Source organism: Marmota monax, unplaced genomic scaffold (genome assembly GCF_021218885.2).
Source record: "Marmota monax isolate L192 unplaced genomic scaffold, Marmota_monax_Labrador192_F-V1.1 WCK01_AAM20220418_F8-fsc00052, whole genome shotgun sequence".
NCBI classification, from domain to species: domain Eukaryota; kingdom Metazoa; phylum Chordata; class Mammalia; order Rodentia; family Sciuridae; genus Marmota; species Marmota monax.
The window spans coordinates 1400495-1427457 of record NW_026693473.1 but is presented as its reverse complement, the minus strand read 5'-3'; the positions used below and the strand labels follow the sequence as shown (position 1 = coordinate 1427457).

The window sequence follows — 26963 nt, the reverse complement described above, 5'->3', positions numbered from 1 at the left end:
CTACTAGGGCATGGACTTTTAGAGACCCAACCCAGATGGAGTGGGTTTATCAGGTCTCAACCTTGACTCTAGTTTTTTTTTTAATTTTTTTTTATTTTTTGATTTGTTGATAGACCTTTGTTTTTTGTTTTATTTTAAATTTATTTATATGCGGTACTGAGAATTAAACCCAGTGCCTCACACATGCCAGGCAAGTGTGCTACCACTGAGCCCCAGCCCCAGCCCTTCACTCAAGTTTTTCTCCCGGTAGTTTGTAAAGCTTTTAAAAGCAGTGCTCAGTTTCTCAGCCACATTTTCTAGAACTTACTCAGGAAAAAACTGGGTCCAAATACCAGACCCAATACTCTGAATTTATGTCCTCTCCTAGATTTTGACCCACAAGTTCTTCACTACTTTATTAGCTTTCCATTGCCTTCAAGGTCACTTAAAATATATATATAATATGTGTTATATTTTCTGTATATGCTTTTTTAAAAAGGTTTATTTATTTCTGCTATCAAAGAACAGAATTATGACAGTGTAATTTAACAATTCTAATTGGCTTCATTTTAAATTTTAAAATCAGGTAACACTTCATTCCATAAAACAGAATCAGTTTTCCTATGAGCCAAGCACTCATCAAAAATAATTTGATGGGGCTGGGGATGTGGCTCAAGCGGTAGTGCGCTTGTCTGGCATGCGTGCGGCCCGGGTTCGATCCTCAGCACCACATACCAACAAAGATGTTGTGTCTGCCGATAACTAAAAAAAATAAATAAATATTTAAAAAAAATAATAATAATAATTTGATGATTAACATCAGATTATTTTATTTTGCTTACACAAAATAAGGACAAGGGAACTTCATTATTTCGCCAGTTGAGAATCCAGATTTCTCTTGGAGGACCAGATATGTCAGCTTGGTTTGATTGACTCCATGTTTTGTTTTTTTTTTCTCCCTGGAATATTGTCTCTGTTGAAAAACTGGCTTCACAAAGAAGGTGGCAGCAGGAAAATTTCAGAATCCAAAGCTTAAAAATAAGTCTTGGGCAGTGTGGGGTTATTTTCTGTCTCTGGGCGGGATCAAGGCACAAGGACCCAGAAGTTCTAGGGACACGTCCATGTTTAGGCCCTTGGATCCAGAAGTTCTATGGGTGCACGTCCATATTTAGGCCCCCAGATCCGGAAGTTCCTCGGGCCCACATCCATGTTTAGGCCTTAGCATCCGGAAGTGCCTCAGGTGCACATCCATGTTTAGGCCCCTGGATTCGGAAGTTCCTCAGGCATCCATGTTTAGGCTCTGGGATCCAGAAATGCCTCAGGCGTCCATGTTTAGGCCCCGGATCTGGAAGTTCCTCAGGTGCATGTCCATCTTTGGGCTCTTGGATACGGAAGTTACTCAGTTCTCCATGTTTAGGCCCCCGGATCGGGAAGTTCCTCAGGCGCATGTCCATGTTTAGGCCCCCAGATCTGGAAGTTCCTCAGTTGCATGTCCATGTTGAGACTCTAGGATTCGGAAGTTCCTCAGGCGTCCATATTTAGGCCCTGGATCCGGAAGTTCCTCAGGTACACGTCCATCTTTGGGCCCTCAGATCCGGAAGTGCCTCAGGCGTCCATGTTTAGGCCGTAGCATCGGGAAATTCTCAGGTGCACGTCCATATTTAAGACCCTGGATCTGGAAGAGCTTCAGGCGTCCATGTTTAGGCCCCCGGATCTGGAAGTTCCTCAGGTGCACGTCCATGTTTAAGCCCCAGGATCCGGAAGTTCATGAACTTTGGGTGGACATCCATATTTAAGCCCCCGGGTCTGGAAGTTCCTCAGGGATCCATGTTTAGGCTCTAGGATCCAGAATGCCTCAGGCGTCCATGTTTAGGCCCCCCGGGGTCCGGAAGTTCCTCAGGTGCTCATCCGTGTTTAGGCTCTTGGATCTGGAAGTTCCTCAGTCCTCCATGTTTAGGCTGTAGCATCCGGAAGTTCCTTGGGTGCACGTCCATGTTTAAGCCCCCAGGTTCAAAAGTTCCTCAGGCATCCATGTTTAGGCTCTGGAATCCAGAAGTGTCTCAGACATCCATGTTTAGGCTCCAGGATCGGGAATGCCTCAGGCATCCATGTTTAGGCCCTAGGAAGTTCCTCCTATTTTCTGTATATGCTTTCAATCAGTGATTCATGCCTACTTCTCTTTTCCCTGTATATATTATAAAATAATCTCAAAACTTCCCTTCTCTCCTCCCTGTAAGAAAAGGGAGAAATATATAATTTGGAGACAGTTAAGCTTCATATCCAACATTTAATTTATTGGTTGGCCATCTTTGCTGAGTGTTTGTCATTAGAGTATCAACTAGATATTTTTACCACTAGCTTTTTTTTTTTTTGGTACCAAGGATTGAACTCAGGGGCACTTGACCACTGAGCCACATCCCCAGCCCTGTTTTTTGTATTTTATTTAGAGGCAGGATCTCCCTGGGTTGCTCACCATTGGTGAGGCTGGCTTTGAACTTGCGATCTTCCTGTCTCAGCCTCCCGAGCCACGTGCTGGGCTACAACTAGCTTTTATAACTAACATATATGCTTTACACAGGCTTAAATGAAATGTATTTTACTTTAAATAAGTAGATAGAAGATGATTTTGTTTTACTCCTCTGACTTGACATCACAGGTCACCATAGGATGTCACAGAGCAGGTATCAAAATCAGAAGTAAATATATATCTATTCAATTCAAACTGTTTAAATTGCTAATATTAAACTTTCATGTCCAAAAAATTATTCCCAACCCTCTATCTTACTTTTTTTTTTAACAATAATAAGGTTGGCAAAATGCTTTGGCCATTGAATTTATATTTAGGAGATAATAGATAATAGATGATATTATACCTCAATACATGGTTTAGATCTTCACTGATTTCAGATATTATTTCATGGACGTGCACCTGAGGAATTATTAATTGAAGACGAAAGCTTATATGCTGTAATCTACAACCATAGATTGACATTTAAAATCATGAATCTGTTTTCTCTCAGATCTCTTCCCTTATCTCAATCTTCCTTCCATAATTCCTTTTGAATGGGACTTACTTTCACTTGACTCTTTTTTGTTTGTTTTTAACACTGTCATGGCTTTATTAAAGAACATAGTTGCACAAAAGTATTAACCTCAAAATTTAAGGCTAGATTCTTAAAGAACTTAACACACTATATACATACTGCAATACAAAGAGCATTAAAATAGGATCCCAAATTTCTACAAAATATAAATCCCCCCCTTACTTATTTGCATGAAAATATCACCCACAAAGCTAAATAAGTTCTTAAAAGTTATCTGGAGGTTCACTATGTGTTGTTTTCAAACCAAAGAACTCTAATTTTGATTGTACAATAAGATGATTGATAAGAAAGTCAATATAGAGATTTCATTTTAAAAATAAGTATTTTATAATCTGGACATAGTATGTAGTGAGAATTCTTAGAGACTAAAGCAGGGCATATCAACTGTTAAAAGTTAGGAGAAAAAATGTTAAACTTTTGTACTTTCTGATCCCCCTACTAAATTTATTCCAAGTGTTTTATTTCAGTCAGTTGTGCAACTGTTTTAGTTTCTCCATAAATAACCTTTAAAACACCAAGTCCTACATTTTAAACTAAGAAAAACAAACAGCAGCAGTACTACACTCAGTAATTTAAATGTGTCCCAGTAGAGAAGAATAGCTTCAATTAGTTTACTGACGCTAACTTTTAAAAACCTTACAAATATTCAAAACAAAGAAAAATTTTTTAGATGGTCAAGATGAACAAAGCAATTACCTTAACATGGAGCCTCCATGACAACAATAGAGATGTACCTGTGTACTTGTTATATTTTATTTAGTAACCATGTAAATAAGCACACACTCAGACTTATTCCAAATATCCTTCTATTTTAATGGACATTCACTTGAAAATATCACTTGACTCTTTTTGTTCTTCAATTGACTTTTGAGTCTGTCCCTGCCCCACCCCCACCCTCATGAAGCTTATAAGCTAAGGCAGTTCCTGTCCCCACAACCTGAATCTCTTTTTTCTTGTACCTGAGCTCGTAACCTGGGGACTAAATAAAATAGGCATGTTAATAAAATATAAATAAAACAGAGGTGTGTGGGTATGGCGGGAACTACAGGAGGAGAAGTGTCTGCTGTTGCCCTGCTGGAAGCTGTTTCCTTTCTTATATTCTGCTGTGTAGAATCAACCGAATGAGGCCTGAGTTAGTCTTCTGAGTATGAATGTTTAATTGAGGCTCATTCTGACTCCTGGCAGACACTGCAGAAGTGGCTGAACTGGGCAGGCTCCATGCCTTGTGCTGTGCTTACAGTTAGCATGGTGCATTAGGGTACAGCACGCCCCTCTCCATCAGAAGAAGCTTTTAAAGACAACCCTTACATGTTCTGTAACTTTATTTGTGATAAAGTATAGTTACATGTTAAAAGAACCCACAAAAGAATTTAGAGGCCTGTTTTTTAGATTGCAAGAGTACAAATTCTGTCATAATAACTGTAATAATTGCAGCCAGTAGGTACTATAACCTAGATGAAATGTGCCAATTTAAATGGAAGCTCTTTATTTTCTTAAACAATGGACAATCTATTCACACTGTGCTTGTTAGAGCACAACACAATGCTGAACGATGCTCCTCCTCTGCTTTTTCCAAATGGAAAAATCAAACTCACCTTAGCTGCTGTTCTTATTTTGAGTTCCTTCCTCGGGTAACTTGTCAGCATTTGAGACCTCATCTTTTGGTCGCTCAACAAATTTCCGCTGGACCATGGCTTCTGTGTGCTGATGGATGATCTGATGGGCTGCAAGAATATGTTTCCGCTGTGCATTCCTCACTGAGCAAAAGGGACAGAAGAATTTTTTCTCTGAAAGTCTGAATGAAACCATTCCCAAATGTTTTCAAGAGAGTAGCGACAAAAATGATCACTTTGTGAATCACATATTTTCTGACTTAGGGCTGATTGGGCTTACTAACAATGCTCTGCTCTCTGTTTTAAAAGGACATCTTCCTAAGTAAAAGGTAAAGCAAACCCATCCCTTATTTGTTGCTGTTCCCTCTATTCACATTCTTAATTCAGTTGTCATTTCCTCCCCTGCAGACTTGCCTCCACGTCATACCTCCATAGCTTTTCTCACTTGGAAAGACTGCACTCCAAACCCTAACCTTCTGCAAAACCCAGCTCAAGTACCAGCTCCCCCAGGAAGTCTGCTCTGATTAGGTCAGACTTTTTTTTGCCATTTCCCACAATTGCATTTGTATCAACATTGAAGCACTTCATTTGAGTTACATTTTCTTTTCTTCTAACATTATAAATGATTGATTAGTCTTAATGAGACTCTTGTCTCACACTTCTCTTTGAACCTTAATTCCTATGTGGAGTTTTGCTTATTAATAATAAATGTCTGGGCTCATGACTATAGAAGGTGATCCCAGCTCCAAATTCTAAGAATATTTGTAATCAGGGCTTAGTATAGATAATGATAAGCACCTAGGCCTTTGGAAAGGTCAGAGGTGTTGATGTTGATGATAATGACAATGATGTTAGCAGTTAGCCTTTTTCCTTACTTTTTGCTAGGCACTATTTTAAGAAATTGACATATGAGTAGTCATTTAATTTTCCCACAATTGTAAAAGAGAATATTATTAATATCCTCCTTTTTCAGAAGAAACATAGACACAGACAGATTAGTTACTTTATCCAAAGTCATACTGCTAGCACAGGACAGTAAGAAGTACTATGGATTTTTTGCTATTTAGGTATCAGCTACTTTATATAGGGTAATTCATTCAGCAGTTTTACTACACTTCACAGTAGTATGGCCAAAGGAGTGGGTGCTTTGGAGCCATACAGACCATGATTCAACTCTGCAAGTCATGTGTTTCCAAACACATGAAAAATTAGAATACCTTCACAGCTGTTGCAAGAAATTGAGATAATATACATTTTCAAATGCTTAGTACACTGCTTTTTGTAACTTAGCATGCATTTAAAATGTCACAGTTACTGTTATTTTACATCTATATACATATCTCTTTAAGGTCTTTCTGATTTTATCAGCTTTTTTAAGAGTGAAATATCTCAACATGGCCTTTATATAATAGTACCTTGACTTTTGGTAAACATAATATTTAACACATTTGGTAAGGAGCATAAATAATCTCTTATTTGAAAGAAGAAACAGGTTCCTAGTATACACTCACTGTCCATTTGGCTTTTTTCGATTTGGCATAAACATATAGGGAAGAGACTAAGGACTTGGGCAACTTGCCCACAGCATTTCCTCCATTCAAGTTCCTCCTCCAAATCTTTCCCTCATCCCTAGGAGGAGGTGCAGGAGGGGATCTCAAACTAGTAAATATTAAACCCACTCTTTCCCTGTGTCCTTGAATTCCTCCAAGTAGAATGGCTCTGAACAGGCTGATCTCACTTTGGACCTGGGTGAAGTAGAAATGAGTTATATATTTTCTTAAGAATCTAGAAAACCTAAGGTCCCTTTTATAATGTAAGATGATACAGAAATACACATTACTTGGTCTGAAAATTAAACTTCATACACTATGAAGATAGATATGGCACTATCATAACCGTTGCTGGGAGTAGAAATTAGAACACTCCTTTTGTGGGACAGTTATGTAGAATCTATCGAAATGCATGTACCCTGTTTCCCAGTAGTTGTACCACTAGGAATTGACTCTCAGAAGCATGGCCAGGAAACATATAAAATATACTGGTTGCAGCGCTGTTAGTAATAGAGAGCCACACTGGAAACATTGAGTGCCTATCACTAGAGAGGACTGCTTTTAAAATTACACAACAACCATGTAGGAAGGAAAATATGGTGACTCTTTGTCCTGATGTGTTAGACCTCTACCATTCTCTCTATCCTTGATTAAGCAATCAAATATTGCACAGTTTTCTGCTTTAAATCTGTCCAGAAGTTCCCTTCATAATCCCAAAAGCTTCTGCATTGCTATTTCACTTGAATATTGGTCTTGTCCTGATTGCAGCCCTCTCTCTAGGATCGGGCGTCTCACCAATAGTCTCATAGTTCTGGAAGAATCTTTTACTTTTCTTTTTTTTTTTAGCTGTAGTTGGACACAATACCTTTATTTTATTTATTTATTTTTATGTAGTGCTGAGGATCGAATCCAGTGCCTCACACATGCTAGGCAAGAGCTCTACCACAGAGCCACAACCCCAGCCCCCAAATATGCCACTTTTGAATATGATAAATTGGGACATTTATATTTAGGTACAGGTCCAGAAGAAATACAGTATCTAAGTGTAATACTCTCAGGCAGTATCTACAGTATCTAAGTGTAATACTCTCAGGCAGAGTAGCAGAATAGATACAGACCTTTTGGGCACCCCCAGTTTTTAATACCCATAGTTTATATTTCCCTGCTACAAAAGGCCATCACAGTTTGAGCCATAGAATACACTTCTTGGAACTAGGAATCTCCTTTTAAAGAAAGCTGGATCTTGATACTCTGTCAAGCTTGTTAGAACTGTATCCTATCTCTATGACAAGTGACTAAACTCTGCAGTCAGACAACAGGAAAAGAATTTATTGAGTTCTGAAACAAGAAAACAGTGCATCTTCAGAAATTCCCTGTATCTCTGTTAAGTTCTAAATCTCTGGGATTTTGAAAATAATTTACATCATTTAAAAAAAAAATCCTAAAGTGAAGCATTTGTATCAATTTACCTTTTTCTTTGACAAACTCTTTTTGCACTTCTGGAATCAAAAAACTATAAACCAACTCGGCAACAATCTCCTCTGACTGAAGATATGTTCGACTGAAAAAGAAAAAAAAAATTAAACTATTTCCTTTGTTTTTCACTTGAGCTGATGGCACTTAGATCTTCCTTGCATGTATGAACAACTTCACTGCCTAAATTCTGTCATGACCTTTTCCTTGACTGAATCATCTGAAATACCACATTCCTAATGAGCTTAATTCCATGGAAAATCTGGATTTGACCCTGTCCTTCATTTATTGGCCTGGTAGGACAAAAATGTTAGAACTACAGATTACAAATATAAGCCCAAAACCTTGGGATTAAATCCAAATAATGTTGCACACACACATGTCCACATTGTTTTCATGCTTCTGAGTATTCTAAAAGTACATAGTGTGAAAATAACCCAGATCACAGAGGGTAACTGAGAATTCAATTCCAATGCTCCCACCATACAGTGGTATAGTCATGTTGACTTGTAAAGAGTCATGATGATAAAACAGTAGACATCGAAGCACAAATTATATATTTGTTTCTCCTTGGTGGCAAAATCTTAAGCTCCTGAAAAATTACATGAGTACCAGCAAATGGACTGTCCATTCTATAATCTCTTGGTGCATACCGGTTTTCCATTTCATAAGCAATGTCACTGATTTCCTCAGCCATCTTCTCAATTTCTTTTCTGGCCTGTTCTTCTGCAGTATTCTCTTCAGTACTCAGTATTATGTCTTCCAGATATGAGGATACAGTACTTTGATGAACTTTAACCACCTGCAAAGAGCAAAAGTATACCTATTTACAAACAATAGCTATTATAAAAAAAAGACCAAAAAAATAGACAAACATTGGTTGATGGTTTTCTAGCACATGTATTTCATTCATTAAGTCAATAGTTCCTTCTGTTTCTCATTCACCCCTACCCATTAAGAAATATGTCTCTTACTTGGGGGGTGGGTAATATAGCACCACATGAAGATCATAGGCTTCAGCGCAATAACCCTGGTTTGGTTTCTGCCTTTGTCTTTATCAACAGCGTGACATGGCCAACCTACCTATCTAACTGTAGTAGAGGCTAGCACATTTCCCTATATCCTTTCTGTTTTTCCTCTTAAATAACATAACCTCTGGATTTCAGCTGGGCAAACAGGTACCTAGAATAAAGACTTCATTTCCTAACACCCATAGGAACTGGACACGGCCATATGATAAAATTCTAACTAAGACAATATATGCAGAAGTTATGTGTGTGACTTCCAAAAACAGTTCTTAAAGGGAAAGTTCTATCTTCTTTTTTTCTTTCTTATTTCATGGGGACATAATGCTGGTACATAGGTAGTCACCTTAAATTGCTACATGGGCCATAAACTAGGGGGCAAATAACAGAAAGATGGGAGGATCTTGTGTCTCTGAAGAACTTACTGAACTATCCCAACATTCTTGGGTTCCTTCTTTTTAAAATTTTCTTGAAATCTTGAAATGGAGTACAGATTTTAAAATGTGCAGAGTACACATAGGTACAATACAGTGAGTTAGGCCAGCGTCGATGTAGTCACAGCTAGTACCTCAGAAGGACATGACTGCAGACCCTTTTCATTTCAATGACTGTCCTAGTAAACACCTACTATGCTTTGTAATTTTACTCCCTAAGCACGCAACCATAAGTGTATGGTTTGGTTATGAGGAGTCCCAAAAATACTTATGTGTTAATTCAGGAATATTCAGAAGTGAAATAGTTAGATTATAAGATCTGCAACCTCATCAGTGGATTAATCCACATGGTGGATTAATAATTTGAATGTATTACTGGATGGTAATTGTCAGTACTTGGGGCATGACTGGAGAAAGTAGGTCACTGGGGGAGTGCTGCTGGGGGTTATATTTTGTCCCTGACTCCCCACTCTCTCTTTCTGTTTCCTGGCTGCCATGAGCTGAAGCTTTCCTCCACTATGCCCTTCCACCATGATGTTCTGCCTCCTCTCAAGCCCAGAGCAATGAGGTCAGCCAATCATGAACTGAGTCTCTGAAACTGTAAGCCAAACTTTTCCTCCTCTAAGTTGTTCTTGTCAGGTATTTTGATGAAATACTGAAATAAATTTTGTCAGTGATGAAAATCTGACTAATACAATAAGCAATGCCTTTTGGCCTATTTGACAGGTATTTACACAGGAAAGCATCAACTGCTACATACTGAGTTTTGTTATATATTCTGTCTCCTCAATGGATTGTGAGTTTTTTTGGAGACAGGGCAGTTTTCTATTTCATGTCTGGATATTTCTTTGGAATTGAGATAATGCCTAGGACTCAGTAACAACCCAGGACCTGTTTCTTGACAGGCACTGCAGCACAAGTTTGAGTATGTGATACTGAACATGTACCTATATGACACCAACTTTGAACCCTTAGGCCTTCCCTACGGGAGTATCTCAGTGACAGTTCAGTATAGTATCAACCAAATGACCAACTAACCAAAATGTATTTGCTCAATGTCTAGTAGGTCCGGGAATCTATGCTATTGTTAGAGAAGGCACAGAGCAAATATACAATAGCTTGCTCTCATAGAGGAAGCAAGTCACACCTATATGGAACAGACAGCTGGATCATAAAAAAGTAGAAAGGTGTGTGCTCTTCTCACAATAATATATGTTCTTGTGTGTCTTTATAAATAGGTACGTTTCTGGACACGTTGTGCTTGTAAGTGTATGAGTGAATAAAGAAACACAGATGGCTATGTATGTGTCCATGTGTGCTCCTCCTTGTATTTGCTAATTGTGCACAATGGGTTATTTTTTTGTGAATTTTTTTCTGTATGTACCTGCAAAAGTGTGATTGTATTTAAGGATTCTTTATATCTTATATATGCAGCTATTAAAATAACTCCATTCAGCTGTCCTGAGCAAATTTAAATTGAAGTCCTGATTCTACCCCTAAACTTATTCTCTCAACTCACCTACCTCAGAAAAGAGGACCATCACCTTTCAGTTGCTTGAGCCCTAAACTGGGCACTATACTTGATTTCTGTTTCTTCCTCAGGCTTCACTACTTCAACAGCTTCCTTCCCAGTCTCTCTGTTCCCACTCTGTCCTTCCTCCCACCTCTTCTCCATTCAACAAGAGAGTAACCTCTTTAAAATGTGTCACTGGGCTCCATTTTCTTCCTTCATGGAACTGCTGCATTTTTCTAATTCTACACTTATATGCATGTTTTATGTTTCTCAACTTCCAGGGAAAAGGGCCTTTGTCTGCCTTTTGTCCTCCAAAATACCCCACAGTGTCTTTGCACAATTCCTGGCATATAGCAGGAACCCAGTATATATTTGCTGAATAAAACGAAAAACAAAAAAACCCAATGCCATTTCTTGTCATGGGAGTGCTTTGGTGTAACTTTGCTGTTTCCGGGGGATTTCCATGCCCTGGGCTTCCCCTACTTGCCTCCTTAAATATCTCGTCCTCCTCACGCAGGCGCCTTTGTTCCACCTGGCGACGACCACTCTCTTCGGCTTCTCGCATCCTCCGCTGACGCTCTGCCAACATGGCAAAGGCATGGATCCTCCTCTCTTCCTGTAGTCTCACCAGCTCTTTGGACAGGAAGTCTAGCATGTCAGCTAGAGCCCTTCCTTCAAGCCCAGCCAAATGGTTTTCAACCAGTGACACCTTAAAAGTAATAATACAACTTTATTATTTAAAAATAATAATACAACAAATTCCACTATGAATGTGGTTATCAGAAGTGCTGGTTTACTCGGAACTCTGACAGTCACTTCACTGTTCAAAGGCAGTTGGTTTCTATTAGGAATGTTATCTCTCAATGGACCCCATCCCAAGCGTCCTTACTATGAAAACTTATTATAGACTCAGACAGAGAAAGTAGATTGTTCTGTCAGTCACTGATGGATCACAGTCCTTGGATTATGAAGAGGATTTAGGAAACATTTCTGTTAGCAACCACACAAAATGTATTTTTCCTTTCAATTTGATTCAGAAGGGCAAGTATATCTTCCCAGACATGAAGGGAAATGTCAAAGTTCTTATTAAAACTGGAGTGTAACAAAATAGAATCTCCTAGAAATTCCCTCCTGATACCTTTTAATTTTTAAATGTCTGATCCTTTCACACAAGTTTGAGGAGTTTTAAGATCTCAGATAAGATGAAAGTAGAAAACTTTGGTACTTTTTAGTCTTTTTAATAACTTCAAAGCCATTAACAACCGTCTTTGAAACAGCCCAGGGAAAGGCCTGAATGTCTGTGTGATTACTGAGGTAGAACAAGGGACCATGGAGCTTCTGGCCAGAGGAAGCCAGAGTGCCCACAGTACCTATTTACCAGGTCCTGGTTTTGACACACAGAGAAGAAAGTGTTTAAGATGAGTTATCCTGTGTAACTTCATCCTGCTCCCTCCCTGGTCCTCAGGTAGAAGGGGAAAGTGTTCTTCTTCCAGCCATAGCTGCCTTAATGTTTACAGTTTTCTCTCTGCTCAGCTCCCCTCCTGGTTTGTATCTGTGGGAAAGAATACTCACAGGTCTCAAAGGCAATGTGGCTATGGGTGAGACTGTCAGTCAAATGTAGCTGTTGGCCCTAACATCCCCATCCTCACCCACCTCCTAGCCTATACGTACCTTGTACCTCAAAGTTCAACTTCACTTAGTTGAAATTTGAGCTACATGAGGGAGTGAAGGTAAGAAAAGACATAACTAGAACATTTCACTACTTCATTCATAACCACTGAACATTCAGCCCAGAGGTCACAAATAAATTCTGGGTCTCCAAGAAACATAAGCTCTCTCATCTGGAGGCAGATGCAATCATTAAGGTCCTAAGATGGCTATCTGTTCATGTCTGGCCTCCTTCTTCAGCAAGAATTTGAGTATGCTCAGGTAGAACAATCTAATATGAAATTAAGTAAAAAATATTTAAGAAAGTGATTCTGCTGTGGTTATAGCATGTAATGTATCACACAACTGGGAATTGTGTATTTTCTGGACAGCTTTCCAGAAAGAGAAGGAGGAAAGGGTATATGTGAGGTGCTCTTCCCTTGGGCCCCTGCAGATCAGTGGTATATATCTCCCTAGTATAGCTGACTGTAAGTGGCCCTTGGCTAAGTGACAGCTTTCCCCATGAATGCCTCCCTTCACTCTCAGCTGACTTCATCAGCCATGTATATATCCACCAAATGGGGAAAATTAATTGACAAGCCCATTGGCTTAGCTGCCTCTGTGGAAGTCCACCATTATCAAAAACCATGAAGGGCCAAGAGGCCATTTTCCCACCCAGAGTCTCAGGATTTGGTGCACTCATGTCTGGATATTTCTAGGACTCAAGGATCTCCCGATTCAGATGCTCCAGTGTCCACATTCTCCTTGTCTTTCTCTGGTCCCTTTGTGAGGTCTCACAGCTTGTGACTTTCTTACTTCCTCCCTCCCAATCCCCTCACCTGCTCTCCCAAGCTCAGTAACCATTTATGGCACCAATGTCATATAAAAGAAGTAGAGTTGTGGTCACTTCCAAACTGTTTGCCATTTGTGCTCAATTCCCACACAGCACAAGAGTTATGTACATTACTAGGGTGGGTCAAGTTAACTTGGCTTACAAGAAACTTTAGTCTTACCACACTAAACTTTGCAAATTGATTCTCAGATTGATTCAGAGGTAAGTGGGAAAGGGAATTAAGTGCATCTATATTAAAGTCAATGACATTAAAAACTGTGTATATAGACAAACACTGAAGAGAACAGAAAAAAATTGACAGTTGTTGGTTTAGAGCTGCAGTTCTTAGCTGTGTCAGGTGTCAGAGAGACAGGTCAGATGAAAGTCACCAAATACCATAGTAGGTAGTTACATATTTAACCAGCATGTGCTGTATATGGCTACAAAATGCAAAAATAAGTGCTGATATTTTAAAATCCCATTTCTCACTTTTTTCATGTTGTTTTTATTATGTATTCTGTTTGGTCCTCACCAACTAAAATACAGTAGTTACCAATATTTAGGAAAGAAAAAAATCTTTAAGTTGAAAAAAGTGCATTTGTCTTTGTTTTAGGAATTTATCTTCTCTCTCCTTACCCCCGCTCCCCCTTTCTCCCTTTCTTTCTTTTTTTGCAAATAAAGATAAAAATACCATATTCAATTCAGTGAGAGCATAATCCCAAATTATCAACTACAACAACATTGTTTAAAATGCTGAGAGAGTGGTAGGGGATATTCTGTAACATTTCATTTATTATTATTAAAATATCACTTGTGCAATAATAAAAACAAGAAAGAAAAGGAAGAACCTTGTGCTCGTGCAAGTTTCTCTGCCGTTGTAAGGCCAGGGTCACTTGCTTCTCGGCTTTCTTTACCAGTTTTTCATCCTCTTGGAGTGCGTGGCTGGTGCGCAGCTCCTGGATCAACTCCAGTCGCTTTTCTTTTCCTTCAAACATCTGTGGTAAATCAAATCAAAGACAAGCTGGCAGGTTACCATCCCTTTTTTCCCAGCACTAGGAGCTTCACAAATGTGAAGAACTTGTGAGCAGAGAGTTCTTTCCTGGCTTTTGGGCTGATGGGATCCACAGAGCTAGAATTTGGTTCCCTTTTCAATGCTTCAGGGGCTCAAACAGAGAAAGGCAAGCAAGACAAGGTGACAAATATAGGGTCACAGTAAGAAACTAGAGCCTTCCCCTCAACTTCAGTTGCTCCTTCCCTAAGAAACCTGGGGGCAGCATTTTTCATGGTCATGTTTTCATTTCCAAAAATGTGCCCTTGATTTGTAAGACAGGCTGCAGTGTGAATTTACCTGGAGCACTCCTCCTGGGAAGTACTGAAGGGAGAGTAAAGAATACGATGGAATGCAAGACCACTCCCTCATACAGCTTCCCTGAAGTTACTCCATGGATCAAAGTTCTTTAGGGGTAAAATTATCTGGAGCTTTAAATCAGCCTATTTTTTTTTTTAAGGTAAAGTGTGCCTGCTCCAGCTGCACAATAATCTGGCTAAGCCTTTACAGTCAGGAAGACCAGAGTTGTGAACTGGCTGGTAGGGAACTAACCCGATCTCAAACTCAGATTACTTGACTGTAAAATGAGATTCCTAATAGAAAAACAAACAAACAAAAACAGAACAAAAAATATACAATGTCAGAATATAATAAGGGTTCTGTTATAGTTTAGATACTAGGTGACCCCAAAAGCTCATGTGTGAGACAATGCAAGAAAGTTTAGAATGAAATGATTGAGTTATGAAAGCCTTAACCTAATCAGTGCATCAATGTCTTGATGGGGATTAACTGGGAGGTAACTGTAGGCAGGTAGGTTGTGGCTGGAGGAGGTGGGTCATTGAGGGCGGGCCTTTGGGGTTTATATTTTGTCTATGATGAGGGGAGCTCATTCTCTTTATCTCTTTCTGTCTCATCTCTGTCTCTGTTCCTCCCCGTCTCTCTGTCTCTGTCTCTGTCTCTCTCTGTCTCTCTCTGCTGCCTGGTTCCATGTTCTGAGCTGCTTTCTTCCTCCACAGTTTTCTGCCATGATGGTCTGCCTTACCTGGGGCCCAAAGCAACAGAGTCGGCTGTCTATGGACTGAGACCTATAAAACCATGAGCCCCAAATATACCTTGCCTCCTCTATGTAGTTCTTGATTGGTCTTTTGGTCAGAGCAATAAAAAAATGACTGAAACAAGTTTAAAAGGGGAGTTATCACTATGAGCTATGTCATTTATAATGCAGGTATAGTTAACTACGCAAATTCAAATAACTGTTATGAGTCAGTGGAAAATTAGGGAAGCCATTTAATTTGTAATACTTTAACAGTCAAAATTCAGGTGAGAAATTTCATTGAATAAGTAATTCAAGGGATGAAATAAGTTTCACACTGCCTTATTTACAACTGTGGCAAGAAGTAGTCATGTCCTTCCACTCCTTAACACTGTGTCACCCACCTGGACAAACAACAGCACTAGAAGGAGATGGGTAGGTGAATTAAAAGACAGCTGAACGGGGTAGCAGGATGCAAGAGGGAATTCACTCCAACAAACCAAGCACATATGCATTCTAAAAGTCTCATTCTCAAAGGAGAAACACAGGGCCTGTAGTTGGACCTACACACCATGTTCTGAACGACTCTACCCCGGAGTAAGCTTTGAAGGTAGATCACAGCCATTTCTATGTCTTCTTCTTCCTGAAAGAACAAAGGGAGAAGAACCAAGCAGCTTGAGAAGAGCAGCAGTCCAAGCATCAAATATTTTTTGAAGATTTATTTCAAGCAAGAAATGATGCTAGATGCCAGAAGGATTTAAAGAGAAATAAAGCACAGTCTCTGCCCTCATTGAATATGTAGTACTTCAAACAATGTTACTTAATGTATCATTAACATTATTCTTTTTTCATCATAAACATCATTACCAGATCATATTAAAGCCCCAAAATGATAAGACTACCATGCTGTCCCTTCAAATGATGCCATTTCCAAAAGAAAAAAAAAAAAAAAACTTTCTTGAAGCAACATGAATCAACCTTTCAGCATAGTATTTTCATGTTTGATCATGAGCTAGTAAAGAATACAACTCTGTTGTCCATGTTGCAGGGAGGTACTTCTCACAGGAATTTAGCTAAACTGGTAAATTTCAGAATATACTGCATAAGTTAATCTACAAAAATCACCTTAAATAATTCTGTGCAAAAAGCAGAAAGATCAGGATCTGGAAATCTAACCAAGGTGCCTTTCAGTGTCAAAGAAAGTAACAGCCTGATGGGAGCACAAACACCTAGAGCCCAAAGATGTGCAACCAAAGGCCTGCATGACGTCCAGAAAGGGGCCAGTCAGTGGGAGTGTTTCAGTCCCTCCATGGAGGCCACACAGGTCATCACAGGTGGTGACAGGCATTCATGAGATCTCTTGTCAACCCTACCCTGATGTAGCACACCTTCTGAACACAGGTGGACATTTTGTGGGGACTTGCCCTCCACGCAGAGATTCTGTGCTGGCCAGGCAGAGAGAGAGCCCAATCTACCTGGCAGTTCTGTTTCTCTCAATAAATAACTTTGCACTGTGGCATCTCTAGCAGTTTTTTTTAACCAACTGTGGTATCTTGCCCAAGTTGAGTTTAATGAGAAGTAGCCCTGGTTAGGGAGACTCGTCCAGAAGCCCGTCTGTCCCTAGGATATCTGTAGCATTTCCTTCCTCCTTGACTCCCACAGTCCTCGGCCACTCACGTGGGAAGAGAGACAGTAGGGTAACTGATCATCTCTCAATCTTCTTTTTCAACTTGGCATGTGAAAGATTACCTTCTGATTCCTATTTTCATCAGAAGAGCTTTCATTCTTTCTGATTTTATTCTTGAAAAAGACTGGGTTTATTTCACTTCATTCACTATGCTTAGTTTTATGTGTAGCTGATGCTTAGTATATAAGAGTAAAATAAATAAAGATAAATAAATGAAATAAATTTTAAAAAATAAAATCAACTTTAAATCAGAGACTGACAGAACAAATGTGTTTTTTCTGTATAGTTCCTTGCCTTAATAAATATGTAATATCAATTTAAAAAATCAGAGATTGAGAAACTAACACTGTTAAATTAGATTTGTTTCCAACCCAAACTATCCTGAAATGAACTGATTACAATACTGAATTCTGCATTTCAAATAAAAGTTTCAAACTTACATTGGAACTCATTTCCAAGGTTGGAGTTGGAAGCCGAGGCTCAGGTATGGGGTTTCTTTGAAGGAGGCGCAGAGGTTTCTTTGGTTCCAGACCTTTGCTCTTCTTTTCCAACAGTGCCTGAAATAATGCCAACTAATGTCATCCCTTTTCTTTGTATTTTCCTCCACTAACAGATCGAGGCTGCAGATCTGAATATCAATCAGAAACAATATTTCTATGGCTATGCTGGGTCAGCTTGAGAAAGTACAAACTGGGGTGTATGCATTTCCCATGGGGTGCTGTGATACTCCTAAGGAATGGGTAACCACTGAATAAATATGGCACATATTCTTAGTGTATCTATTTTAATAAAAGATTTGGGAGGTTTAAAGAATTTTTTTTGGTGTGTGTGTGTGTGTGTGGTACTGGGTATCAAACCCAGGGCCGTGCACATGCTAGACAAGTGCTCTACCACTGAGCTACAATCCCAACCTATTATGAGTTTTTAAAAGGTTCTGTCTTATGTGCACACAAGCAAAACTCCAACTCCTGTTTTTCCACATGAGCTAATTTGCTGTATCACATGAATGTCTGAGCATTAGGAAATTTTGCTATGCAGCAAATGATTTAAATATTTGGTATGTCTTATTGTTACTAGGGAAACTGAAGCACATTTGATGGCAATTATCTCAAAGTGGAGAAGAGATCTTTTCTTTGGCCTTGAAACTTGAACATTCAGATTCTTAAAAAATTAGCTTGTTTCCTAGTGAGAGAGTGTACGTGTGTTTGTATTTTGACATATCTTTTTAAAATTTTTGATCACTAAAAGTCCTCAAATAACACATAATGTAAGATCTTGCTCATTGGTTCTGTTTTGACCAGAGGGGAATATTTTTAAGTTAAAAGAAGGAAAAATTCTGCTTGTTATTTTAAAATCATACTTCAGTTAATTTCTCATCATATAATAAACTTTAAATTATATTTTTCTTAAAAACATAGATAAACACTGTTTTAAAACACACACACACCACACACACCCCCCCACACACACACCTGAAACTGGTTAAAAAAATGCAAATTATGGATAAAATTTAAAACCATCTAACTGTGGTTGTAATGGAGCCTCTGAGTTTGCCCAAAATAAAACTGACAGCAAATATATATCAATAACCACAACTGGGGACTCCACAGAAATCAGCAGCAGTCTAAAAGCAATTAATAATTTATGAAGTCTTGAGGGAAAAGTCCTGAACAATACCACATGAAACTATTTCAAAACCAATCATCCATAACTAATTATGTAGATAAGGATGTGGGAAAATGGCACTTTTGAATATAGCTAACATTGATAAATCATTTACATAAGAGCATTTGGCAATATCCACAAAATTATAAGTACACGTACATTTGTGGTCCAGAAATTCCAAGTCAAGGAATTTATCTTCTAGATATGTTCACACATGTGCCAAATTATATGCAAAAAAATGTCACTCACTGCAGTGTAGTGTTGTTGTCTGGGTTTTTGTTTTCAGTACTTGGGGTTGAACCCAGGTGCACTCTACCACTGAGGGCACCCCCTCTTTTTACTTTTGATCTGAAGACAAGGTCTGGCTAAGTTGCCCAGGTGGACCTTGAACCTCCTGCCTCAGCCTCCCAGGTAGATGGGATTACAGTTGTGAGGCACCATACTTGGTTTGCAGCATTAGTTACAATCTAAATATCTATCAAAAATGCATTTTTGTACATTTATACCATATCATGAAAGTGTGAAAAATTATAAGAAAGATTTTCTGGTAATACTGACATAAATTGATTTCTGAGATATATTAAGTAAAAATGCAAGGATAGAACAGCACACTTTATCTATTTACATGTGAATTATAAAGAATTCTAAAAGAGACTTATATGTGTTTAGGCATATTTGCTAGAACATATTTAAAAATGTACTAATGTACATGAACATGTATGCTTCTGTGCAGGTATATGTTTAAATACACTCACATATATGTAAACATATACAGATATTTGCTTGTATCAAATCTCTCTGAAAGTACATGCATGAATCTAATAACATGAGTTTCATCCAGAGACAGAACTACATGACTGAGAGACAAGTATGTAAGAAAAACATTTAGGTTAATATTCTTAAATAACTCATGAATTTTGAACTATGTAATATGTTGCTTAGTCAACAAATTAATTTTAAATACAAGAAAAAATGAAAAATATCCAAAGTTTTTTTTAAAAAAAAAAAAAAAAAGAAAAAATTCTCAAAACTGTTACAATTAAAAGAAAAATATTTGGTCAGGAAATCCAATTAAAATAATAAACAAAAATGCAATTTTCTTTAATCTCAGACTCGTAATTGCCTACAAAAGTGGAGCTGAGGGAATGAGTATGAATGAACATGAGAATATTAAAGAAAACTTCTTATCAAACAATACACTTTAATATGCTCAAAAGGCAAATTTAAAGAACTTATTTTCACAAAGCTTCAGAAATATATTCCAGCTTAAATTTCTACCAAAATGGCCTGAAAATACTGCACTTGGCAATGCTTTTACACTTTTCTGAATATTTCTCCTCCATGATTTCAGGACTTAGCTCATAAAGTATTTTTTTAAAATACTCTTATCCATGGAGAAACAAAGATAAGAATTATAGCAGATTTCTAGTCAGAAACAATGCAAGCAAGAGGAAAGTGGAGTAAAATCTTTGAAGAGTTGGAAGAGGAAAGAAAACAAATTAGAATTCTATTCTCAGCAAAATCACTCTTTGAAACTAAATATATATATATATATATATATATATATATATATATATATATCAAAACTCTGTATTTCAAAGGATATTATTAAGAAGATGAAAAAGACAACCACAGAATGGGAGAAAACTTTGTGAATCACATATCTAATAAAGGTCTAGTCTCCAGAATATACAATGAACTCTTATAACTCAACAATTTAAAAAAAAAATTCTTAAATGGGTGAAGGATCTAAATAGACATATCTTCAAAAAAGAGATATAAATGAGTAACAGGTACTTACAAGATGCTTGATATTATTAATTATTAGAGAAATGTGAATCAAAACCACAATGAGATATCATATCACACATACTGGAATAACAACTATAATAAAAAAGATAGGCAATAATAAATGATGGAGAAACTGAAACCCTCATACATTGTTGATGTGAATATAAGACAGTCCAGTCACTTTGGAAACAATCTGGCAGTTTCTCAAAAGTAAAACATAAGTTACTGTAGGACCCAACAATCCCACTCCTAGAGATATGCCCAAGAGAACTAAAAACATGTCCACACAGAAACTTGAACATAAAAGTACACAGTAACACTACTTGTAATAGCCAATACTAGATATGATTCAAATATTCATCAGCTGATGAGTGGATAAATAAAATGTGGTATATCTATGCAATGGAATATTATGCAGTCATAAAAAGAATGGAGTACTGAGATGTATGGGAATGTGGACTGACCTTAAAATGCTATGCTAAGTGAAAGAAGCCAAATTTAAAAATGCCATTTAATGCACGATTCAATTTACACAATATGCTCAGCATAAGCAAATCCATAATGAAAAAGCAGAACAGTGGTTGTGAGGGAATGAGGAAGAGGGGATTGGAAGTGACTGCTAGTGGGTCTGGCATTTGTTTAGGGGAAGATGAAAATATTCCGGAATTAAATGTGTTGATGGTGGCGCAACTTTGTTAACATGCTAAAAACACTGAATTGAACATTTTAAATGGGCAGATTTCTGTTGTATGTTTATTACACTCCCTCCCTCTACAACAGTAAAGGAGGAAGACTCTTGAGACAGACAAACACTGAAGCTGCCTGCCAGAGCACCATGTGAGACAATGAAACCAGTTGTTCAGGTCGGAGACTTAGAAGTCTGTGTAGATACATGAACAACCGAAGAATGGCAACGAAAGAACAAATGAAGTAGAACAAAATCTTTTCTTATTTTTCTAATTTTTAATTGCATTAAAAGATAACAATCTGTTAAAGCAATAAGAGTAAAAATGTATTGGGTGATTACAGCTTTTGAATCAAAGCAATGCCACAGGGATGGGAGACAGGAAATGTGAATTATCTGCTATAAGGTACCTGCCCCACACATGAGGGGTATAGTAGGATCTACAGGTGGACTTTGATTATGTTATATGTATAATCATGTACTAGTCCACAAAGCAACCCTCACTAAATTTCAAAGAAAAGGTATCACATAGACTATTAGCTCTAATCACAGTGCAATTGAGTAAGTTAATTGAAAAAAATGAGTTTAAATTCCTACATATTTGGACATTTTAAAACACTGTTAAATACTCACAGGTTCAAAAACAATATTGAACATTTTTAGATATTAGAATAAGAATAATGACAAATACTACATATCAAAACTAGTGGAATGCAGCAGAAATCAGTGTTTTAAATGAAGTGTTCAGCTTAAAATACCTATATAAATTTGATAAGTGCCTGAAAAAAATTCAACAAAGACACTGTAAGACCTTTAGTAAATTAAGAACAAATGGGGGCTTCCGAGACCTCACAAAAATCATCCACAAAAACATTCTTACTCTTCTCAGCAAAGGAAACAATCAATAATGCGAAGAGAGAGACTATAGAATGGGGGAAAAATTTTACCACACACACCTCAGATACAGCGCTAATATCCAGGATATATAAAGAACTCAAAAAACTCAACACCAAAAGAACAAATAATTCAATCAACAAAATGGCTAAGGACAGAACAGACACTTCACAGAAGAAGGAATACAATCAATCAAAAAATATATGAAAAAATTTTCAACATCTCTAGCAATTAGAGAAATGCATATCAAAACTACTTTAAGATTTTATCCCACTCCAGTCAGATGGCAATTATCAAGGATACAAGCAACAATAAATCTTGATGAGGATATGGGGGAAAAGGTACACTCATACATTGCTGGTGTGACTGCAAATGGGAGCAACCATTATGTGATATGGAGATTCCTCAGAAAACTTGGAATGGAACCACTATTTGATCCAGCTATCCCACTCCTCAGTTTATACCTAAACTGAGGCATACTACAGTGACACAGCCACATCAGTGTTTATAGCAGCTGAACTCACAATAGCTAAACTATGGAACCAACCATCCTTCAACAGACCCCCAAAGCACAAGAAATAAAACCAATAATCAATAAGTGGGATGCCATCAAACTAAAAAGCTTCTGTTCAGCAAAGGAAATGACTAAGAGCAAAAAGAAAGAGCCTACGGTATGGGAGAAAATGTTGGCCAGCTACTCCTCCAATAGGGTATTAATATCCAGAACCCACAAAAAACTCAAAAAACCTAACACCAAAAAACCAAATAACCCAATCAATAAATGAACAAAAGAATGAAACAGAAACTTCTCAAAAGAAGAGACCTACACATACAGCTAACAAATAAGTGAAAAAATGTTCCAACATCTCTAGCAATCAAGGAAATGCAAATCAAACCTAAACTAAAATTTCATCTCATTCTAGTCAGAATGAAAATGATCAAGAAAACAAACAGTAATAAATGCTGGTGAGGTTGTGGGGGGAAATGGTACACTTGTACGTTGTTGGTGGGACTGCAGACTAGTAAAACCACTCTGGAAATCAGTATGGAGAGTCCTCAAAAAACTAGGGATGGAACCACCATATGACCCAGCTGTCTCACTCCTTGTTATTTTCCCAAAAGATGTAAAATCAGGGTATATAGCAAAATAGTCACATCAATATTTATAGTAGCACAATTCACAATGGCTAAGTTATAGAATCAACCCAGATGCACATTAATAGATAGATGGATGAATTAAGAAAATGTGATAGATAGATATATATATATATATATATATGTGTGTGTGTGTGTGTGTGTGTGTGTGTGTGTGTGTGCATATATATATGTATACAACGGAGTTCTACTCAGTCATAATAAAAGAATAAAATTATGGCATTTGCAGGTAAGTAGATGGAAATGGAGAATATTGTACTAGGAAAAATTAGCCAGACTCAGAAACTCAAAAGTTGAATACTTTCTCTCAAACGCAGAAGCTAGAGTAAAATAAAGGGAAGAACAAGGGAAGGGTAGGATAACACAAAGAATCAATCAAATAAATAGATGAACAAAAGGAAGTCTGGTATAGTAGAGAAAGGAGACTGGGAGAGGGGAAAGGACGGGAGGGAAAAGGGGGAAAGAAAAGAGGGGATAATGAGCTGAAATCAATTTCCATGCAGGCATGAGTTTGACAGGATGAACCCAACTACTATGTATAATGATTAAGCTCTAATAAAAGAAAACACATTCTTATATAAAGTGAGCATATGGTGAACGCAGTATTCTACATAGGTAAAAGTAGACAGGGGAAATAGATGAGAAAGAACCTCATAGATACATACATCATTGTCAAGGTCCTATTTGTATGTTGAGCCTGGGTTCCCATGGACTCTTATTACTGAAATCAATGGAACAAACATGCATGGACTAGTGATGGGTGCACATCATAAACCAATGGGTCCCAAAGTGTGTTTCCTGGGCCTGGAGCATCAGCATCAACTGGAAACTTGTTTTTTAAAAAAATGCCAGCACTCCAGGAGCCTCACCCCAACCTACCTAGCAGAAATGGGGGGTGGGGGGCAGCAACATGTTTCAACAAGCCTCCCACATGGTTCTGATGCATACTAAAGTTTGATGGCCATCAAACTCTCTCATCTAAATGAGAAAGTTGTTGAATATGCCTGCTTTTATTCATGATGCCTCCTTATATTCATGATGCCCTGGTAACAATTATAAAGTGGAGAAAATGGAGCCTTTTGCAACTATTAACACCAAGAGTTATTACTAATCCTAGAAATTTGCTATTCCTCAGTAAAGTGTCAAATTTTGTTTTATAGATCCAAATTTGAAATTTTTCAGAAAGGAACGTGAGTTCTCTAAATGGGGAGAATAACTTCTAAGTTTTCTTTCATTTTGAAGTGAGGGGAGGAAAGCACATGGGTTTGGCACATCAGGGGAAACCCCCAGAAGAGAAAAGTCTAGCGAGGAGAAAAGAACATGAGGTCCTACATTAGACCCCCTGCTCAACACCGCGCCAAACAAAGTACAAATTAGGCTAAAGCATTTTTCTGCAGAATTCTCACTAGAAGCCTCTTGTCTTCCAGATCACAATGATACCTTATGAACCTCTGCCAACTCATAGTCCAGTCTTGCTGCCCTCTTCAGAAAACCAGATTTAGTGGTACCGACTTTTGGTTTTGGAGTTCTGATTCTCGGTTGTGTCACAAAATCTGGAAGACTTGATTCAAGTTCAATTAATCCTATGGGAAGGAAGCACACGTTTTTAGTATCTAGTGCTTAAATTTACCATTTCAAATGAATATTTTTAATTTTAGTAAAATTAAAACGGATTTTGTTGGAGGTGTTGATGAGCTGTACTCATATAATAGAATGAACTGCCCTTGAAATGGTAAGCACGATTCTGTGTAATTAACGCATGTTCTCAGTGTCTTGAACTATAAAATAAGAAATGTATTCTAAAATAACAATGTTACCCTACAAAGGAACAATAAATTCCATTACTATCAACAGAAAATCAAAAATGCTAAAATACATGTTGCCACCACTCTAAAGAGAATGTTCATCTCTCTCACATTGTCATATTCTCCTCTGGAAATGGCCAGTCAGAGCTAAAGTTCAACAGTGTGATGATCAACTCATGATCTTGGCCACACGATGCTTCAACTTGTCAACTCAAATTTAAACAATTTAAATAAGCCTCTTAAACTTCAGAAAAGAAACCATCCTCTCTGTGAATTTACCACCTGACCACCCATCCCTTTGCCCTCTAGTTTTCTGACATTTCTTTCTTACAGGTTGATTCATTATTAAAGTCTTGTTTGTTTCATAAACCTGCTATAAAAGTTTTTTTCTAGTTAATTTTTGCATAACTTTGATTATTAACGATATTAAACATTTTCAAACATTTAGTAGCTAGTTGAATTTACCTTGTTAAAATGTTCTATAGTGTGTCCATATATTCATTTGTGTCTTAAGAGTTTATATTGGTTTGTATGAATTTATATTAATAATCACATTAAATCTGTTCATTGCTGTTTCCTACAAATATTTTTTATTGTTTAGTTTTTAGTCTAAATTTATATATTTAATCCACATGTCCAAGATAACCCTCTTATAATAGACTTATAATTATGCAAATTGTTTACCTTCATAGGTGTTGAGATAGTAGTTTTTTACTACAAAGTCCTCTGAGTTGTTGTCTGGGAAACGGCCAAGGCGAGATAGAGGTCCATAGACCTGTGATGCATAATCAGAATAATCCTTGATGATATCTCTTTTTTTCAGTTTCCCTTCTATATTCTTTCCCTTTCCTTCAAGCTTTCTGATTGCTGAAATAAAACATACCTACATGACTCTCTCCAAAATATTGTTCTGAATTAAAAATGAAAAATAGTAAACTATTCTAGTTTTATTCATTGGAAAGCTACTGAACTGAATGAATTTCAGGATGATTCACTAGAGCCAGAATGTGACACTAAAGACAGGTCTGCCATGAGATAGGCAGGAGTGACAGGAGCCGAATCAGCTAGTTGTCAACTCGTACTAATCAAAAATCTTTTATAACTGCAAGCTTTTAAAAGATTTGGGCCAAGACGTTTTCCATAAAAGTTTGTTAAATGAGGGAAATCCAAAGTAAATGGAAAAGAGGTTCAGTGAGTGCTAGAGACTTACTCTCCCCTACAAGACAAAAGAGAGGATTACAGGTTCATCTTAGCTAACATCAGAATAACCAGAAGATGACTCTGTTAATAGCTTTCAGACTTGTTTGGCAGTCAAAGGGGAAAGTTTCACCGGTGCCCATTAGGAGAATTCTCAGCTCAGGGGTCATGCTCACTGTCTTCCACCTGCTCTTTTCCTTTCTTCACAGATCCACTCCCTTTAAATGGCTCCAGGTGCACCCCCAAGGTGTAAATCATATGATGTCTCTGCCTTGAGCATATTTATTGTCTGTTTAATCATTAGTGCTTTTGTGTGGGACTTCGAGTTTTAGAATTAAGTAAAAATAGTTTATATTTTATTACTTATCTACAAAATGAGTCAAATACTTCACTAGTTATTCAAGTACTGAAAAGAACAAAAGGTTAACAATAACTAAATGAATATCTAGTTGTAACTTAAAAGTTACTTTTTCACATCCAAGAAGGAATTAGGGGGGCTGGGGATGTGGCACAACCAGTAGCGAGCTCGTCTGGCATGTGTGCGGCCCGGGTTCGATCCTCAGCACCACATACAAACAAAGATGTTGTGTCCACCGAGAACTAAAAAAATAAATATTAAAAAATTCTCTCTCACACTCTCTCTTTTAAAATAAAAAAAAGGAATTAGGGAAGGGCTGGGGAATATAGCTCAGTTGGTCGAGTGCTTGCTTGTTCAATCCCCAGCACTACAAAAAAAAAAAAAAAAAAAGGAATTTAAATTCACCAAAATAATTTTAAGCAGTAATTTGATTTTTGTAATTGTTTAACTTTTGTTAGAAAACTAGTAGTTTTGA

General features: G+C 37.6%; 1 protein-coding gene across 2 annotated transcripts in view; it reads right to left on the bottom strand.

The window, feature by feature from the left end:
* The window catches only part of Cfap91 (cilia and flagella associated protein 91), an 81366-nt gene that overhangs the window by 17957 nt on the left and 36446 nt on the right, over positions 1-26963 (bottom strand). Inside the window, exons 9-18 of one of the 2 annotated variants that reach the window (XM_046458041.2) lie at positions 25618-25800; positions 24569-24711; positions 17379-17495; positions 15823-15894; positions 14019-14165; positions 11179-11400; positions 8373-8521; positions 7716-7807; positions 4679-4840; positions 920-2209 (exon numbers count right to left, since the gene is read on the bottom strand). In XM_046458041.2, coding sequence (XP_046313997.1) covers positions 4680-4840; positions 7716-7807; positions 8373-8521; positions 11179-11400; positions 14019-14165; positions 15823-15894; positions 17379-17495; positions 24569-24711; positions 25618-25800 — 1286 coding nt within the window. In that variant the 3' untranslated portion in view covers positions 920-2209; position 4679. Of the gene's footprint in view, positions 1-919; positions 2210-4678; positions 4841-7715; positions 7808-8372; positions 8522-11178; positions 11401-14018; positions 14166-15822; positions 15895-17378; positions 17496-24568; positions 24712-25617; positions 25801-26963 lie in introns of those variants that run through there. The other variant, XM_046458042.2, reaches the window with a different exon arrangement.